Here is a 20,837-nt window from a genome sequence, read left to right on the forward strand (position 1 = left end):
GCAGAACATTTGTTTTCACTTATGCTGAAATCTAAGGAGAGTTTTGGTAGAGTCCCTGCATGTCATTCATTCCAACAACAGGTTTTGCAACTCTTCTTATGCAGGTGTCTGAGGCTTTTGCAAATCTCTCTGACTGACCACAAGCATCTGATGAACTCTGCTTTCTAGCCAGTCATTTCCCCAACATGGGATTTTTCAAACAAAAGCAAACACCACCTTCTTTCTGTGCTTACCAAAGACACTATGGAGACAAGGAGGCTGCCAGTTAAAAGCAAACTTGCCACTTCTAATACATATACTCAAGGACTTTACAAGTACTACTGTAAATAACTTTACCCACACTTTCCAGAAGCTGAATGAAGTGTTTTGGTTTGGTTTTTTTTAGTCCTCGCATTACAAATTAGCAGTTAGCTTGCTAATTAAAAACAATTGCTTAATAAGTAATCCGACAGGTTAGGCAGAAGAGTGAACTTATCTAGAGGCAATAGTCTGAGCTTTCTGAGATTCAGGCTTGTATTATGATACCCAAAATACAGAAAGTGTAAAGAAAGGTAAGAGAAGGCAAGTAAAGGTTCAAAGATAAGACAGACTAGTTAAAATAGTTCCATAACACAAAACAGTTTTAGGTCTTTATAGCCCACTTCAGTTCTGAAATGCCACTTAGGCTCAACAGCAACTTTCACGTAGATATGCTTTCACTTGGCTTTTGTCTTTATTTTAGTTGACTCCTCTTAACTTTTCTGAGTACCCTGCTATAGACACAAACCTAGAGATCATCTCAAACACACATACACATACACACACACACCTGCTCTTCTGGAAAGCAGCATCAGTCCTCGAAAACACTGCTTTCCTTTTTGTCCAGACCACTCAAATATTGGTGGCTTGAAAGCTTACCAAAACACTTTCTTCTCATTCAAGCTGTGCTTAAAAGAGGTTGTAGAAGTATTCAGAGAAAAGTTTAGAGAAGAACTGAATGCAGCACTACAGGCCATGCAGTACAGATAACACAGGCTTCCATTTAGTCAGCTAGCAGAAATACATCTTTATTTTAAGGAACTGAGTCACTTCTGAAATGCATCATTTGTTTAAATTACAGGAAATAAAGATTTACAACCAAGGATGAGCTTGCCCAACCCTGTTAACAAAAAACAATGGTTTGCACAATCTGCAGAACCTGATCTCTGAAAGGCTGATACATTCCTAAATGTAGCAGTGAAAGTGGAGGGAAGGCTTTGCTTAACTGTGTTTCTATCCAAGTTGCACATAGAGAACATCTGTTTGCACCCTAAAACATACACAGGCATTTGATAAACACTTTCTTTCTTCTCACTTTAGGAGGCTCTTTGGCTCATGTAGAATTTAACACTACTTTTTATATAGTCTCACTCATTTCAAGTGCCATACAGCCAGGCATGAAAAAATAAATGCTGAAGGATGCAAAGCAAAGCATTTTTTAAAATGTGGGGAAAAATACTTAGGGCTGTCCACACAACCTTAATTTAGCTCTCCCTTTGCATGCATGCTTCAGTTGTACAGTAAAACCCTTTTTGCTTTCAAAATCTGTCTCTCCTCTTTCCTCAGCCCCCTACAGCAATCCCATTGCAAGCTCTGGTTCCCCTGTCACCACATCAGGCCCATACTTCCACCCTGCAGCATCTGCTGTCTTCCTCCACACTGATGCATGCCAACAGGAAAAGCTATAAGTGTAAATGGGACATGCTTGTGCCATCTACCACCTTCTCTGCTCCAGAACTTTGCTGGCAGCAAGAAGGAGAAATAAGTGGAAAAGCACCCTGTGCTGAAGTGTTTCAGCTGAAAAGAATTCAAATAACTCATTCTGAAGAAGTCACTCAACAAAGAAATTCATGGTGATGAAGTCTGGTGAGACTACAAGCACAAGAAAGCAGAGCCTTGTGGTATAAGCTGTAGGACAACCTAAACATCTGGCTTTCCTTCCTGTCTTGTTTACAAGAGGGTGGGAAAGACCTCTGTTTGGTGACTTTGAGAAGACTGAAGGGAACATGTCTCTCAAGCTCTTCCCAAATAAACAAGGATAATTTGTGTATCCAGGATGACAGTAAAGCTTGTCAGAGAGAAGTTCTAGCAGAGTATGAAGTCAGTTGCACATAGCAGAGACAAATGTTGTTTCAAGGGAAAAAATTGTTCTGAGATCGGACAAGATTTTCCATACTCATCTCTCCTTTACAAAATAACTCTGAACTTTACTTACAAAACCTCACAGACAGACAAGTGTCCTTTGCCTTGCCTTGGCAGCTTCAGAAGAACACTAGGAATAAATCATAGGAACAAACAAAATACTCATAAAACCCCCTTGCTGCACGACACAGACTAGACCACAGGATGCACCGAAACACTGATTCATGAATCCACTGTTGTAAATGTTATTTCCAAACACCTCCCCATTCTGACCAGCAGGCTAAAGCAGCAATTAAAGAAGTGGGAGCGTTCTGCAAGCTTTCCCTGTCTGTAAGAGACCCACATCCAGCTATTTATTAGGTAATTCAATTACTCTGATGTGACCTTACTCCATGTATTTGTGTCTAGTCAGACTGCAGGGATAGGCTATCAACCATGGTGGTTTTCCTAAGACGCAAACCTCTGCTCCACTAATAACAGAGGTTATTACAAAACACAGCTACTGTACAAAACATTGCACCTCTTTTGCATCTTCCTTTCTCTCATCGTTTTCCAGTTGTTTGGAAAGCAATTACAAGACCAACTGCAAAGGAGAACAGGTTGAGACCAGTCTCCCACACCCACTTCTTGCACTGTGTTTTCTTCCAGGCCTCTCCTCACACCTGGGAGGAACTTCCCATTAACATCTACAGAGATGCCTCATTAACTTCCTCAAAATTTATGGCAATGCTGCTGACAGCAGTTAGGCCTCTTGGGTATGCTGAGGCCACTGCTTACCATGTTTGCTTATAGAGCGTATATGCCCTCTCTCTTGCTCTCTCTGGTAAAGCAGGGACTTGATGAAGTATGTAGCCTGGTGTGGATAAGGTTGTTGGCCAGAGCTCCTGGGGGCATTGATATTTTAAATAATACAAGAGTGATTTCCAGCATCACCCATCATTGGAAACCAATGATGAAGCTGCAAGGCTGACTATGAAAGCACGTAAGCCACAGCCTCTTCTGCAACAAGGGTTTACAGATAGAGCCATGAAAAAAAAAAAAAGAACTTTGATTCCTAAGATAATGTGTGATGTAAATCCCAGTTTATACTTCATTTGAAACAGGCTCTTTCAAGGGTGCCGGTCTTTTGCTTGGAAGTATACCAAGGGAGGACTCTGGCCTGTATCCATTGACCTCTGATGACAGAGATTAGATAACGAGCAAATGGAAGTGCCTTCAGCAGTGGTATTGTGTGCTGAGAGGCATAATAAAGAACATGTATCATGGCAATACTCAGCATATAAAATTCCCTGGAGAAATTACCCAGGGAGAAAAAAATGCTTTGGTATGCACCTATTTTTCACACCAATTCTCTTGACTTTTTTGAAGTAAAGAGTACTTTCCAGTGACTTCTTGCTCTGAAAAATGCTACAGCCTCTACTAACTCCCAAAGAAACTTGCAGTTCCTCATGCACAAGGATCAATTCTAAACACCCCTTGTTTTCTTCTCTTCAAGGTCTTTCACATTCTGCTTTGACACGAAGTGTCTGATAAAATGCAACTCAAAAGCTGGGGCACAGGAGAGGAAGGCATGCAGGTGTGAGAGTGGGCACATCTATGGTCATATGAAAACTATAAATAAAATTAGTATGGGAGTTTTGAAATGCAAAAGTTCACAGGCCAAATTTCTCCTTAAAACAATCAGCTTTTATAAGTTTTTTGGCAGTGTTGTGCAACACAACCCAGAAAATTTGTGTAGGAGACAAAACTTTGAGGGACAGATAGTTCCTTAGTCTGTGCTTCCCAAAACACTTTGGGCCTTTCTGGTGCAACTTAAGTAACCAGGTAACCCCTGCTGCTTTATACTCAGAATCAGTCTGCAAACCAGGAAATTGTGCTGTGTTAGTGAGGAATACCTAGTCAAGGCAGGGTCCACTTCAAAGAGACAGAGTTCTCCATGCAAAATGCAAAGCTGTGCAAAATCTAAGAGGCTTACATCATTAGCTAAAGCTTTTGACCAGATACAGGTACAGGAAACGTTTTTGCCATGCTTCTGATCAAATCTGCCTGGTTTTACATTCCTTTCTTCTAATCAAACACAAATAAGACTACACCTTTGGTCTTGGGATTATTTCTAGCTGTGTAACTTTACACCTTTCACCTTGCTGTGTTTTAATGTCTCGCCTCCAACCTCACCCAGGTCAAAGATGTGTATAAACCTCTGCCCAAGAGAAGGCCCTTTCCAGGCAGCTTCTACAGAAGCAGAAAAATACTGTCTACCTCCCCCTGTGACTGGGTGCTGGACGTCATCCAAGCCACATGCACCAGTCAGGTACAGAGTCCAAAGCAATTCTCCCCGCTGTGTGTCTCCTTCACCTTGCACAGGCAGAGGCAACGGCTACAAGGAATGGTTCTTTCCTGCAAAAAGCTTTACCAAGCCCTGGAAACATCACAGCTGCCTTTGTGGAGCAGCTGATCTGCACAGGAATCCCAGTAATCAAATCATGGCGGTGGCTTCAGCGCTATTCCCTCACCAGTGTAGGAAAGGCCAACGGGCAAGGATTACCTAGGACGATTTAATTATGTGTGAAAACAGCTGTGAAGCTTTATGGGGTTTTAAAAGGGGGAAAGGAGAAGGAATTAGACACGGCATGAGGTGGCCGGAGATGACCTGTGGTGGTAGGGAAGCACACCATCATATACACAAGCCAAATATTAAGAACTGATATGTACAAAGCTGTGTTTTCTCAATAGGTTTGATTTACATGACTTGTCACCTGCAATGGAGTCAGTGGGGCCTGCTGTATCTCTGACACTCCAAGTGCCTTGAGAGATGACCACTCCTTTCCTTCACCCCTTCCCATATTAAAAAAAAAGGCTACTTTGCCACTATCCTATGCTTTGGTGTTAAAAGACCATGGTGGCCTAAGGGAAAGTGAGGTGTCTTCTTGTTACTAGTTGAAATCTTGTTCATATTTAAATTAGAGTTTATCACTGTCTTTGAACAGGCCAGAGTTTCACCCATGAGAACACAGTGACTGGAGAACAAAAGGTAGTGAAGTCCATGGAAAAACTAAATATTATCCTTTAAGCCACCTTGTCTGAGCTATTTTGCCCTCCTTGATTCCATTAAAAGGTCTTCGTGCCTTGCAGAATATCTGTAGAGGAAAACAAACCACCACAGAGAATACTTCACTTGGTATTAACTTTCATAACGCACGATGAGAGCTCATCAATGCCGTCTGTAAGCTGGTTGATTTAAGGACTCCAGCAAACGTCTCACACAGCAATTACAATACATGTGGTATTTGTTTGTTTTTGTTTTTATTTCAATTTTATTTCTGGATTCTACTTTGCTTTGTAAGTTGTTTCTCTTGCACGACAAGCAACATAAAATTATTCATGCACTGCCTTTTTTGTTTTAAGTTGACATTTTGCCCAAGCTTAGGACTGTAAGATGCTTACTAGAACCATCCTCCTAGCTTCAATGAGGTCCCGTCTTTTAAAAACTAGTACAAACTAAACCAAATACACATAACACAAGAGAGACATTTAGTGACATGAGCCATCATTCCCCCCTACATGTGTGCGTGCATTTTCTCTATCTAAGCACAATGGTGTTTCCAACCTGAAAACAATGCATTCAAGGAAAAAAAATACGGGTTTGTATGATGACATTTCCAATGGAGCCTGAAGGACTTTGGTATCCCCAGACTATAAAGAAAGTCCAGAGAACAGAATGCTTAACATCTCCAACCTCCTTTGAATTCCCAGCCTTACTGAACCAAGAATAAAGAGAGCCTGGCCCATAAGCAGGAATTCACTAATTAAAGAGAAATGGGGCTTATTTGTCTTGGTTTCTGAAGTCACAGCTCTCTACTTCTGAAAACACAAGTTTCTCACCAGTTCTTTTCCGCCCTAGGGCTGTGACCTAAGCAGCTTAAATGATACACAGATTTTGGTTGAAATCTGCTCCTTATTTAACTGGACTTCAAATGTGCAAGCAATTACTGAATGGGTCTCGTTTATTGAATAAAAGTATTTAGGCATTATGTTTACCAAGGCCTAGAAACATTAAAATCTAGTGAAAAACAATTATTTTTACAGAATACATCTGCAAGCAATATGAAGTCATTTTGTTTTTCTAAATTTCCCCGTAATAGACTTATTGTTGATGTGGAAAATGTTCACATTGCAGCAGTGAATTATTCTGAAATGCCAAACTTAATAAAGGAGAAATTATTCCAAATAATATCACAACCCTTAAGGATAAAGAAAAAAGCCAAAATACCAGTGGTTTCCTGACTAGTCAATCCTCTTCAGATTGGCAGACCTCTTCAGACTAATCAGGAAGAGTTAGACAAATAGTTACTTTATTATGGAGGCTGTCAAATAAATCAGAATCTGGCGAGCAACTGTTTCTGAGCCCTGCAGCCTCGCTGGCTTCTTTTCCTGTAAAACCAAGGCAGATACAACAGACCCACGTATGTGTGTGTTTGTCTGCAGAGCAACGTGTAGGCTTCAGGCCTCTAAACAAAACTTCTTCCAAATTTGGGCCAGCATTTTTCTTGGCTTCCCCAGGTTTTGTTGTGGAACATGGCTGAGAGAAGAAATGTTTTCTAACCAATTAATTCAAGTCACTGCTGTTATTTTTAATGGAGAGCTCTGAAGCTCAGCTCACAAAGGATAATGAGAAAATAATGTTTTAAACAACATCATTGGAGGAATTAGGCCATGGACTTGAACTACATTATCTGATTCTTGCTGCAGAATTATTTTGCCCCTAAAATGTTTGCTCTTTACAGTGGCACGATGAATGAGAATTTTGCCTAAGGTACAAGCCTGAGACACAGCCACAACTGAAGGTCGCAGAACAGCGAGTTTCAGCAATCAGCCACAAGAAATGGTTGCCTGTGCTGCTACAACCCAGACTCCAAATACACTCCTAATGCCAGGCTTTGTATGTCTGGGAATGAGTGAAGACTAAGGTCTTGCTTTAAGCAAGGCACCGTGGTACATTTAATCTGCTGTCACACAGCACTTCAGCATATTTAAACTGATGCAGAGGAGACTTAGGTGCATCATCAGACTTTAGCATGACTCAGTCATTCTGCCATAAGAGAGGTAAGTAACAATATCACCTTTTGCACCTCCATTCGATCCATTTTGTGTTGTTTATCTGCATTGAACAGTATTGATTTGAAAGGCAACCACAGGGCAGAGGGAAGGCAAAAGAAGAAAGGGCAGGGAGGGAGAAGGAAATTTTGAAATTAACACTCAGAACAGGACTAATGAACACTGGGGCTTACAGTCCTGTTTGAAATGTTTTCAGACACAGCTATTGTACAGAAGATATCCACCAGAAGAACAGCCAAGAACTGTAGTTGAAAACTGTAAGACTGCCCAGGCAAGAACTGTACTTATGTCTGCCTCCTTTACATCCCCAGCAATGCAAACTGGCAGCACTGACAAATCAATTCACCACCACTGATGTTAAGATGGAATATAATAACTTTTGAAGCTAGTAAGATGGCTTAAAAACATCCTTTTTCTTTGCACTGCACCATATTAAAAGCAAACAGTGCAGATGAATTTGCCCCTCCTTCCAGATGAAAGTGGTAGCTAGTGCAGTGCTATTCTTAATATGAATTAACTTTTAATATGCTTTAGTTCTAATTGACTTTACAGTGCTACTAAAAATAACTATTCATCTAGCTGGCAGGCACGTTTCTCCCCTTCCCCTTGTCTCCAAGTGGACAGGGAACACTCGAGCACCTTGGTGCACGTGGCATCAGCCCTTTTTTCAGCCAGAGTTATTTTCTACTCAGCTGTGCCACTTTTTCCTTCATAAGGGCAATGGTGAACAACTGTCTACAGCCAGTAGCAGAGCCACTGATTACTGAGATTTGTCTCCTTAAAGTAATTTATTTGATGCAAAACCCATCCCCATAAATTTAGCTATCTGTAGCCTATGTTGCCATGTGTTGAGCCCCTCACTACAAGAAAGACACTGAGGTGCTGGAACATGTCCAAAGAAGGGCAATGAAGCTGCTGAAGGCTCTGGAGAATAAGTTCTAAGAGGAGTGGATGAGGGACCTGGGGGTGTTCAGTCTGGAGAAGATGAGGCTGAGGGGAGACATTCTCACTCCTTACAACTACCTGTAAGGAGGTTGTGTCAAGGCTGGTGTTGGTCTCTTCTCCCAAGCTACACACAACAGGACAAGAGCAAATGGCTTGAAGTTGACCCAAGGGACATTTAGACTGGATATTAGGAAAAATCTCTTCACAATGCTCATGATTTCTGTGTATTATTTGTACTTCAGGAGTGACCATCTGCCTTAATTCTAAAATGTAACATTTGCAGTAAATCCAAACTACTACTAAGTGCTCACGATCCTCCGTATAACATTTGGTAGTCTTTGTGTGGAAGAACCTCAGCTTAGTCCTTGTAGGCAGCCTATCTCGTAGAGAAAAGCAGCAATAAGAGATTGCCAGCTCACAGCACAGCAGCATGGGCAAAGTAGACCAAGTGCAAGTGATGCCATCAGACAAAATCAGAGGGATGGGAAAAGGTCGCATGGTGCAGGATCTTGAAAAGTAGGACAAGAAACTCACATGTCACAAAAAAAGGGGACTAAAAATACAAGGACAAGAAGAAGACCTTTTTGGTGGGATCTACAATGTCTTTTTATGTGGACAAGATCAATAACCATGACACAAGAAATTCTACTTTCTTCCACTTCACCTTCTGTGGGCAGGGTGAAGTTATCTAAAGATTTAAAGCTGGAAAAAGTGACTGCAGTCACTGAGTAACCAGGATCTGAGTGTCCATAATATATAGTGACACGTATAACACACATTGGTCACTTCAGCCACCTTTGTGGCAATTAACAAGAAGAACAGACACTTAAAAATCTTTGTCTGTTATCAAAGGTTACTCTGCACTTTTATCCTCATATGATACCCTTAACTCACTTTATATATGAATGGAATCCCTTTCAATTTTAGGCTAATGTTCTTTTATATTTATAATATTCAGGATAGCTACACATGCTTGATTACCTTTAAAACACTTATCACTATTCCATTTAAAAATAAATGAATCCCATTTAAAAGTGACTTGTCCCCATCTTCTAGTATTTATGGACAAGGACATATGGGGCTGATTTCTCTCATTATTAAGTAGCATGTCTGAGGCTTAAATCATTTAAATTATTCATTGACAGCAATTGGGCTACTCATGCAAACTCACACTTACATAAGGAGTCCCAGTGACAGTACCAGTCAAATGGATGAAGATGGCTGAATACATTTTGGGATGCACTGAGAATCCACAGACACTTCTAACTCTGATTAGGTGAGGAGTGCTTTGGAAAATCAGTCCCCATCTCACTAATAAATATAATTTAATGAGGACTTTCAACATGGTTATTCTGAATGCCCTTTTCTCCAAAGGTTACCCTAACTGAGGTTCTGAGTGGTGATTCCTAATAGCTGAAGGAATGTGAGTGATTGTGCACTAATAAGCATCACAAAACCTCCGCCTGCTGCAAGACACCTTTAGAGCACCGGGTTAAGTGGGACTTTCCTTTTCAGTGTGGGTTCAGGGTGTTCCTGACAGTGGCCAAACAGAACCTGGGCTATGCAAGCTTTCATGAAGGACAAAGCTAACTCTAAGCAAATGAAGAAAAGCATCTCCAAGCAGCACAAATCACTAATCTCTAGTATGAATATATTGAAATCTGAGACAGGAGATGGATACATCAACTGCACTGTTGAGCTTGGACTGTAATAGTCCAAGTGAAAAGGCTGTAAATGTCTAAAACTCTGCTATAAAGACCATCACAGACTGCTCTGCTCTCCAACCACCTCACTGGTGGAAGACCCTGAGCTAACTGTTAGGGTGTTCTCAACCAGTGGAGTCAAAGTGAGAGAACAGGAATCATCCTTCATGGAAAAAAGAAGTTATGGTTATTCTTTGTGACACTTCATTTTTAATTAAAAAGACAAGTTTCTTGCTCTCTTCAGAATGAGCCCAAGGAACATTTGTAATCCTTTTCAGGTCACATTATGTTGTACGTATTTCAGCTGATTTCACAGTTATGTGCCAAATTACTGTTTTTCTGCACAACTAAATCATGACCAAGGTAAGAGCAGACAGTCAGCACCACCAACATCTAGCAGTTACAATGCATTTTAGGAAAACACATCCTAACTCTTGAAAGAGGAAACGTTCATATTTCAGCCAGATCTCCCTTCCCTGCCCAGTCCCAACTCGGAGTCCCAGCATGTACCAGACTTTGTCCTTATTATGTGATCTTGACAGTAAAGACCTTGTTTTGTTTCTTTTTCCCCCAAGAAAGGCAAAAAGCTTAGTAAGTCTATAAAGTCTCAGTTCTTAAGGCTGTTAATATTTCACATTGCTAGTAGGGAAAGGAATTAAAAGTGCCAGTAGCTATCCAGATAGATTTAAAAATCCCCTTCCCTCCCCCTTCTCTCTGCCTCCCTCAGCTTCAGAGGATATTTTCCCCGCAAATTGGTTTTAAATTAAGGAAGGTGATGAAGGCAATGTGCCGTCTCAGCATTTTCCCAGGTGCACTTAATCTAATTTCATTAAGGAGATCAGGACAGATGATCGCTACAGTCGAAACATTAAGTCTGTCCATTTTTGTATAAAAAACCATTAAGTCTGTCAAAGTGTCGGCGGGTGGGCTGTTTATTATTGGAGATGAAGGCGCGCTTTGCTTCCCCAATAAACTGTCAGGAGTAGTAAACCGCAAATTAAGTCAGCTGCTGCCAAAGATCTAGGCAAAGATCTCCGACTAATTTTGACACAGGTGTGGGAAAGGCCAAAGAAATAGAGGCCGTAAGTCTGTTTGTACACTTTGGAAATTAAGCTTTTTGTATGTGTTTGAGATATTGCCATCTGACTGATGGGAGAGTGGAAGACTGGGCATCGGTCAGCCATCAGAGATCAAGACAGAGTTTACCTTTGCTTTAACCTGCACTCATCCTGCCGAGGCCAACCACCTTGTATTACGCAGACAAGAACTCATAAAAGCTTCATTCAGGCCACTGCTCTGTCTTGAACTTATGCACAGCTTTGACTAAAATGCAAAATCCCATTCCTCAGATAATCATACAAGTATCAGACAAAAAAACCCCACCAAAATACAGAAACTATGGAAGACTATTTAAAAGCCAAGAAAGAAATCACGTGACACTTTCAGATTGAATTTTCAGGCACTACAAAATCAAATGCTGGCCATTTGCTAAGGCGAACACCTCAAGAAAAATGCAGCTAGGTGGAACTTGGTATTAAAGACCATCAAGAACTGTTAAAAAGTATAAAATACTGACTGGAATGACATGATCTTTACAGTACATACAGAGAAATTAAGAATCACTAATGGGGAATCAGGAGTAATATTCTAGCTGGAGCTTCACGACAAGGGAAGGCTACCATGTTTGCAGGTAATAATGGACATCTGTACTGCTTTGAGCATCAAGGGTGGGCGAAGCAGAGGAGGGTTCCTTTTCCCATCACAAGTGCAATGAGGGGAGGAACAGAACCTGCTCCACTGGCAAAGGCTTCCATGGCACTGTTGGAATTAGGAGGGAGTGGGCAAAATCCAGCCTACATCATGAAAATTGATTGTCTCACCCCTGGGTAGACCTGGCCCTGAGGGCTTCCAGGTGAATAACAGACAAAGCCTTTTCCTTACTGTCTGGGAAGAACCATGTGGAGCTGGTGTGTCTGTACTGCAGCCAGCATTAGAACTAAAGAGTGACCCTGCAGTGAGCAGAGGGAGGCTTATGTATACAAACTTATTTCAGTCTCTCTTGCTTTGAGTTTTGCCTTTTTGAAAAGCACCTCACTCTGGTTTGTGTTTGTGGAAAGCCAGGACTCTAGCTCCTGGGGACTCCTGCCTCTGAGGGCATGCAGCAAAGGCTGGGCAGCACCAGCTGCCTCAGGGTGCCATGGCAAGCCCCTTACTGATAAGTAGCTGATAAGTGAAAGCAGCAGCTGATAAGTGAAAGCAGCAGCTGATAAGTGTTAGGAAACTCACCTAGGCAAAATAATAGCCATTTCAATCACGATGCTTTAGGTGAGGGTGAATTCCCAAGCAAGGTCAGGCAGACATTACTTGTAGCCTTTACTACTGATCCACATGTTGTTGCTGCCTCTTATGATCTGGAAAACTGTACAGAAACCTAGTTTGGATTTTATTACAAGTTGGACCCAGAAGCAAGAACCATTGGAAAGCTACAAACCCCAGAGCTGACTCCTGGGCCATCCTTGAGCTGTACTCTTTAAACCTGCGTAGGACACACTGTGCTGCATACTATGCTCTTCTGAATCATTTAATCTAGCAAAACAGTAATGAGAAACTTTGCAAGCCAAATGAGAGCCTGCAGTAGCAGCTCTGGAATATGCATCCTCCAAAATTCTCATCTTGGCCTCTTCACGGTTTATTAAATCATTCAATTAATCAACCTGCCTAACTCAATTGCCAACTCCCCTCACCTGCCTACTATGTTATGTTCTATCTGGTCACCTTCCAAAGAGATACTACCATCGCACAGGTAGCTCTTCGGATTTATGGCTGCATTGTAAGGGTGCTTCTTGATGTGGGCAGACAACTGTACACGATTGCTCTCTTCCCTGTTGCCTCAGATCTTAGAACTTTCTTCACAAGGTCCCTGGTAAGAGAAGGAAATGCTAATGGATGGAGAACTGGAACAGGGAGATGTTAAACAATAGAGAAAGCAGAGAGCTAAGGACATACTGACTGCCAGCGACAGAACTGGTATTATCCTGTCTTGCCCAAGAGCTCTCCATAAGATCTCTTCAGTACTTTTATGAGTCAATGATGGATTTTATGTCAGCAAACTCGAAGGCTCTTCTCATTGTTTGCTCTGAAATATTTTTTTTTCCTACATTTTCAAGAATGACTATGGACACCACAGATTGTGATGATTCAGTCTGTTACATACAGACTAATGTACTTAAAATTTGAGGTCTGGATAAAAGAAAAACACAAAATCTCAGTAGGAGGGGAGAACATTGGTGCTGAAGCTTTGAGCCTGTTTAATTTTTTCAGTTGTATTCTCGCTTAATTTAAATACAAAGGTCAGGAAGGGCCATTATTACTAACATGTTTTACTGCAGTTGCAGACCCTCTTGTTAAGAAGGACAAGTTGGAGGGCTCCCTTCCCTCTGGAAGGGCTTACAGGGCCTAACTCAATTGCCCCAAGTCTCAGTGGGAACCTTAGTGCCTGCACGGTGCACATGATGGGTGAAACGATGGCAGCTGAGGGGCCATGCCAAGGCTCCTGCACAGCAAAGAGCAATTGAGTGAACTGGGAATGTGGTGGGCTTGCAGGATGTTATCTTGCTGGTAAATCTGTTCATGGAGAACAATAAAACAAAATTCACTGGGTGATGAATTTTTGTCTTCCTGTACTGGCAACATTATGTTTGCCTGTTCACAGCACCCCAATCTTTCAAGGACTACAAGGTTATTTTAAATTCAATATTTTCATGTTGTTTACAAAGTAGATCTGTTTTTAATAACAACAAGCAGGTTGTCTGTCAAGAGAGATTCTTCCATTAAGAGAACTAACCACCTTTACCCAGTTATTATGATATGTGAGTCAGGTTTCTCACTGGTTTTCATTCCAGATCACTGGGTTTTCAGTCTATAAGAATTAAACCTTAGAAGAAACACTGATTCTACGAGCATATGTGTATGCACACGTGTGTATGCTATACTAGTGCATGCTGCTAAGCCTGCAACTGCATTCAGCATTGCTGCCCGTAAGGAAGTGGATACTATGGTAGAAGGACCACTTAAATACTGTTTGAAAACCCAGTTGGGAAGTAAACAGAATGGAGACTTCTCGTTATTAGTCACAGCTGAAAATTATCATAGATTGAAGTGTAATGCTAACAGAAGTGCAAATACTGCCATGTGAAAGCCCACAGTTGAATGGGGCAACCTAATAATGGACAAAACCAGTTTGGGGACCTTAGCCTGGGTAGGTTTCAAAAATAGCAATTAACAGACTCAGAGACTTCCAGCCTCATGGAAACAACAGACTTATCAGACGGAAACTGCTTTTTCCATTGCTAGATAAAAGGTGAGGAGCAGGGGGAGAGAAGCCTCTAGCAACAGTGCCCCCAATAATAGCCACCACGGCCTTCAAATAAGTGGCACTGAGGGGTCCAGGGACTGAGGCTTATTCCAGCTCCATGAGACAACACACTGGTGTTGTACTGGTGCACTGACCAATAAGGCCCCGAGAGCAGGAGTATAAAGATGCATCAAAACACAAATAAATTTGGATGAATGTAGGGTCTTTGGAACAGACACGGTGCAGTTTGGCTTCCTCTCTCTCACTGAACTGCACCTCAATTTCCAAAGCCTTTCACAATCCCCTTCCTTAGATCTCACCTTGTTTGACCACCTGACACAGCTCTTCCTTCCCTGGGCTTCATCAGCTCCTGTCTGCTCTGCTCCTGACTCTCTAACTGCTGCTGTAATTCTGAACACTGTTGAGACCATCTTCCCTAACTTTTTCATCTGGTGTCATGGGGTTTCATCTTATTACTGGGTAATCTCTTACACAAACACACATATAGAGTGACCACTTCTACTAGAGAGACTCCTAGATCTCTCTTCATTATTACATCTCTTTCTTCTGCTGCCTAAACTATAATTTTTCCTGTGGCCTTGTAGACACCCTTTCAAGGTCAACACAGCTGAAACAGAAGTGATAATTTCATTCCCCAGATCTTCCACACAGTTTGCTCTCCTCATTGCTTCCACTCCTAATAATTCCACCTCTCACTCAAGCTCATACTTATCAGCACTCTCTTTGACTCACACTACTCCTTACATCTTGACATCCGACCTATGTTTAAGTCCTGTATATCCTTTTCTCTATAACATAAGCATTCTCTCTTCATCCACACATCTGAATTCTTGATCAAGCTCTCACTACTTCACTTTCCATTTACCATTTTATCCTTTACTCTGGTGATGTGAGATATAACTCTGTCCTTGTGCCAAGGAAAAAGCTGCCACATCATCATTTTCCTAGTCTGGGGCTTTGCTCCCTACACAGTTTCCCACTTCCCAAATTGCAAACTACCACTCTTCATGTTTTGACTTTTTCACAGATTACCTCTTCTTCCCAACAGTGACACTCAGTATCAATGTAAACTTTCAGCTCTCCCTGGTCTGACTTGATCATCCTCTTGTTAAACTTTCAAAGAAGTAACTCCCTACTACCTATCACTCTGTCTTTCACTACAGAGAGTAACTTCTCATTCACTCCCCATACCTGATCTTCCCTCTCAAACACCTCTTAAAACCTCCCCCTTTACTTTAAAACCTATAAACCCAAAGCTGGACAAGAAGGCAGCTGCTGACTTCGTGAAACAGTGCTGCTACTAACAGTGACCCCCAGTTACCTGAGTCCCTTTGCTCTTCACCTCATCCTTAAGCCAGGAGCTGTTCTGCATCTCCACAGCTCATAGCACGGTGGGAAGGCAGCTTGTGGTGGAGCAATCTCAGCATCACTGTGTTGCTCCTCTCTCATGGATCAGGTGCTAAATCGCAGCTGCTCATGGGCTGCTGCGTGCTTCAGACATCTTCCGGGACTCAGAAATTGGCACAGCAAACACCAGCATGGCCAGGCTGAACTCATATCACTGCAAGCAGGGCCTAATAAACTCACTGTGCTGTGGCAGCAAGTAGGGTGAAAGCACTGCTTTAAAAACTTGACTTCAAAACTTTTTACTTCCATCTTGGACGTAGCTTAAACTTGTCTCCAAGGTTGTTAACTAACACACAAACTCAAACTACAGGGCAAATATATGGTAAATACTGATTTGACTTAGATATACAGTGTCATTTTTTGTACATCTTACTTAGCACCACATTAAATGAAGGAATGTCTGATATCCAACCCCTGATTTGGAGAGCTCACTTACACTGCAGGGCCATGTAATTAAGCTGACAACCCACAATTTTGCGCAATTTCACAGCAGACAGAAGTCCAAGACCGAAAGAACATGAACACTGAATTACTTTTAAAGAAATACACTGGGTTTTTTTGTTTTTTTTTTTTTTAAAAAAAAGCAATCCTGAACACTGTTATTAAAATAAGAGAGCAACATTTTGGAGTAACGAGCACAGATTACTCATTCCCTTGTTTTACACAAGTTGACTTTTGGCTTTCTGCAGAACACCATTTAACAGAGCACATTACCAAGCTGCTAGCCACTTTTCACAGTGATGCTAAAGCAGGTAAGAGACAATAAGTGGAACTGTTGATGGTTTATATTACTCTATTATGTTAATGTTCACTAAAGTATGCCATAAGCTCTCTCATTACATGTGTATAAACCAATTCTCTGTGGTGTTATTCCTGTGCTAAATGCTATAACTACATAAATCTTGAATTAATGGAGACTTTATAGTTCCTGAAAATGAAGGGTAATTGCTATCTGTTAATGCTGTTGTTGCTATTAAAGGAAGTATATATTTTCAGTAACAATGTTTATGGACCGTGAGCCTCACATCGCAGCTACTGCACAGTGCAGAGACAGTGTAATACGATTATCAGTCTAACTCCCTTTCTCTCCGTCCTCCCTCACAAAAAGCACAGTTATCATTTCCACAGCTTCGACAAACTTACCCTGCAGTTCTTCTAACAGTTGCAGAATCCAAAACGATGTCCTTCAGTAAATATACAGTAAAAGAATCAGGATTTGCATTTCCATCTCTGGGAATGCATGACTTGCTAAGTTACTCGCTTGGTTAAATGGCTGGACAGCTCACTTTATTAGTCTGGGTATCTCAAACAGTTCTTTGAGAAGCGTGTGGTGACAGAATGATAGGTGTGAGAAAGTATCATCCCGCTTACTGCCTTTGAGATTTCAGCAGTGATGCAGAAGTGAAAGGCTATACTTGGCCAGAGACAGTTCTCAGAAAGTAGATAGGATGGACAACTCCCCAGACTTGAGTTTCTCTTCTCTGATTATTAAAAGCAGCAGCGCACGGTTTGGAAACACTCTCACAATCTGCTGAGAAACTGTACCATGCATAAAAGTAATGGCTCCTCAACTTTGATATACTGCATGTATGACTGACTGTGCTCAATTACTTTTCTCCCCTGGAGTCCTGCACAACACTGCACAAGGAAAAAGCCAAACCATCAGCAGCACGTTTCTATTTTTCAATGCAGTGAGAGTAAAGCCTTAATTTTACTCTAACGTCTATGTTTTAAAACATTAAGAGCTCAATAGCCCATATACCTATGAATTAAACAAATAGTGAATAATTAGTAGCATAGTACAGAGAGAGAAGTAGGAAGTGGAAAATTCAGTTTTGCTTCTAGCTCTATCCCTGACTCAGTTTGTACTCATATGTGAACTTTTTTTTTGTCTGCTTTCCCGATGAGTTATATACAGATGACAGTGATCCATTGTTTATGACTAACAAAAAGTGTTATGCAAATCAAAAGTACATCAGTAATTCCTGCCCTGCCCTTCATTAGTGCCAGTGTGTGTGTAGGTGTACCCAGAGAAAGCTGCTTCTTGCTGATCAAGCAGGATTGTTCTGTAGAGCTGTGAGAGGAAGCTCACTTGAGTGTAATTTGGGAAGCCTGATGCTGGAGTAGACAGTATGTCAAATACTCCATCTGGCTCCAATAGCCAGAAAGCATTATTAGAAGACAACATTTTTCCAACACATGGAAGGATGAAAAACCACTCTTCAGCACAGTCCCTTGGGACATTCATGCCAGTATTTTTATAGCTCCTTGTTGCATCAGTCAGGTTAAGTTTTAGACAAATACTCAAACTTGTGTTTCCAGGGAGTCTAGTATGTCAAGTATCAACAGAGGGAGCCAAGCTGCCCTTGTGTTCCCCAATTGGAAGGCAATATTATATTTACAGTATCCCCATAAAAGGTTTGAAGCCTCTTCACTTCAACCTTGGCAAGTTTACATCCACGTGCACACATCTTTGCTGACAAGAAAAGCAACCCTACTTAATTCCAGAGACCTATTTAATAGAACCGATGTCATGTCTCATGTCTCTACAGATCAGGCAAGAGATGGAAAGATGATGATCTTGTGCTGCTCTCCTTACGAAGAAAAGAAATGTTATTATTAAGGTGGAGTCACCTTAAGAAGACGGTAGCTGGGAAATATCTGAGCCCAGAAGGTCAAATTACAGTTATAGATATGTAAAGAAATGCCATATTAATGGTAAGGAACACTGTAATAGCCTTTCATTTGCTGTAAAGGACAGTAAGTTACCAGCCAAACACAATGCAGCTTCCTCTGAAGGTAACCTCAGATCCCACATTCTGAAAGCTAATCAATGTTGTTCAGATTTCAATTTCTTCTCTACAAGGTGAAGTCAAACCTAATCTAACAAACGTCAGTCTCAGATGTAATGCTGCTAGCTGGGTCTACCAGTGTAATTTAGATAATCATTAATAGCATAGCTGTATAATAAAACTACATGTCACTTACAACTTCATCTGAGGTTTGACTGGCAGATCTTTAAACAGTTTTCTAAGTGATTGCTTTTACTTTCTTTGATTGGGCAGTCTAAGAAATGTTTTAACCCCACAGTATCTGAGCTTTTAGGGAATAGTTTTTCACCCTCACCACCCCTGCCATCGGTCCTGCTGCTGTGTAACCTTGTAAGAAACACAACCTGGGGGGTAGTAGTGGTGATTTCAGGGAGTGACTTTACAATGAAATAAAATAAGTACAGTATTCTTCATTCAACACATATGACTTAAATGTTTCTCTTCAATCAAGCCTTCATCTCAAAACACAGCTTTTACCATATGCCAGGGATATTTAAGGAGTCTCTGATGAGATTGTTTAAAGATGAAGTTGAAGAAACCTTAATGCTTCCCAAGCTCTAACAATATTTCGAAAAGACTTCACCTCAAGAAGCTTTTAGTGCAGTCTCTTGTACTCATGGTAACCTCCGGCGCATGGCTGCAGCCAAGCGTGCTGACAAGGAGACAGGGCTATCTGAAGTCAGCCTTTACTTTTGTAACGCTGATCCAGTAGAAACCTCCCTGCCACAGCTTCTCATGAATGAATGCAAGAGACTGGACAGCCAAAATATAATACAAGTTTGATGAAGATCTAATCTGAGACTGCCAAGTCTGATCTAACAGATGAGAAGTCAGTAAGGCGTACTCAAGTCTTTTTTTTTTGCATTTGATGCTTAAAAGCATGGTGCAACTGTTGCTACACAGTGGGACTTCTCTGTTTTCCTTGCAAAGGGGAAACAAGAAATCTCTGTCCAAAAACACACAACTACAACCTTTCAATGACCAACCTCTGTATCCAAAAGAAGGTCAGAGAAATCATTGCTCTATGAAAAATATGCATGCAACATGACAAAACACTCCTTGACAGGTACCATGCTGCCTTTGAGGGTAGGCACTAGTTGTCCCATCTTCTAAACTGATGAAAAAATTGACATCTTCAAAGGTTACCATAAATAAAATATGGGCTCCTGACAAGTTATTGGAGGAGACTTCCTCTGAAACAGCACTAATGCTTTGACTCAAGTCTCACCAAATACTCATATAATAATCAAGAAAGACTATTATGTTAATGGAGTTTCTTTTCTGCAAACAAAACCCAGTGAAGATCACAGAGTACCTGATCCAATATTTTTTCATTCAAATATAGATATTGTAAATTGTGACATGAAGACTGGAGGAAAAATATTATTTTCAAATTCATTCTTATTTTGACTATGAAGGAATTTCCAAGCTAGTAAAGCACATGAAAGAAGAAAATTCAGTCTTACCTTATCGTCAATATCACTCTCACTGTCACACTGTGGATTAGAGAGAGAAAAAAAGATGTTGAGAAACACCTTTATATACAGGGATCTTTTGCATCATCCTCTTAAATCTTTAGGATAGCTGTTTATGATGTTCTCAGTTCAATGAAACACACTTTTGATGTTTGCAGTAATGCCTTTTAGATTGCTAGCATAAACCAGACAAAGTCAATTTCTCTCTTCTTAGACAAAAACATGGTATACTCTTACTTGGATATGGGAAAGTGAACTTTAAACAAAAAAGACAATCAGTGATGCATTATAATAACAACTGTAACATGAATGCCACAACAAAAAGCAAGCCTTTTTTATCATCCCAAATTGTGGAATACATAGTAACAGTTTTGCATTGCTTCACCTTGATAAGCACTTTGTCATCTAATAAGGAAACTGTGAAACTGGCAATCAATTTCTAATTTAATGAGTGGTACCAAGAATAGTAATTAAAATACATCATAAATTCTGCTACATTTTTTAGTTTGAATGAGATCATGATCCCAGGAGGAAGTGTTTACTTAAAGAGTTTTAGAGTGTAATCTCTTACAGCCTCTGAAAATGAAATGTTCTATTTTCACAGCACAAATGATGGAAAGATAACTTGAGCACTGAACATTTCAGGACACGTACGTCTTGTTGGCTGGAGCTGAGAAAGATTTACAATTGAGAACAAAAATAAATCTCTAGCTGTCTTTTATACTGACAGAAAGTGGGCGGTGTGTTTTGGAGCTTTTGTACCCAATGGGAATCTTCTTCAGCCAGCCACTGATGAGGATGATCTGAGTGGGTTTCCATAATTGGC

The 20,837-nt window shown here is 40.9% G+C and overlaps 1 protein-coding gene across 19 annotated transcripts in view; it reads right to left on the reverse strand.

Moving 5' to 3' along the window:
- FBRSL1 (fibrosin like 1) overlaps positions 1-20,837 on the reverse strand; it is a 524,940-nt gene that overhangs the window by 156,551 nt on the left and 347,552 nt on the right. For all 19 annotated transcript variants that reach the window (XM_062010073.1, XM_062010071.1, XM_062010068.1 and 16 more), the window contains one exon: positions 20,003-20,032. In XM_062010073.1, coding sequence (XP_061866057.1) covers positions 20,003-20,032 — 30 coding nt within the window. The remainder of the gene's footprint in view (positions 1-20,002; positions 20,033-20,837) is intronic.

This window comes from Colius striatus, chromosome 17 (assembly GCF_028858725.1).
Source record: "Colius striatus isolate bColStr4 chromosome 17, bColStr4.1.hap1, whole genome shotgun sequence".
NCBI lineage: Eukaryota > Metazoa > Chordata > Aves > Coliiformes > Coliidae > Colius > Colius striatus.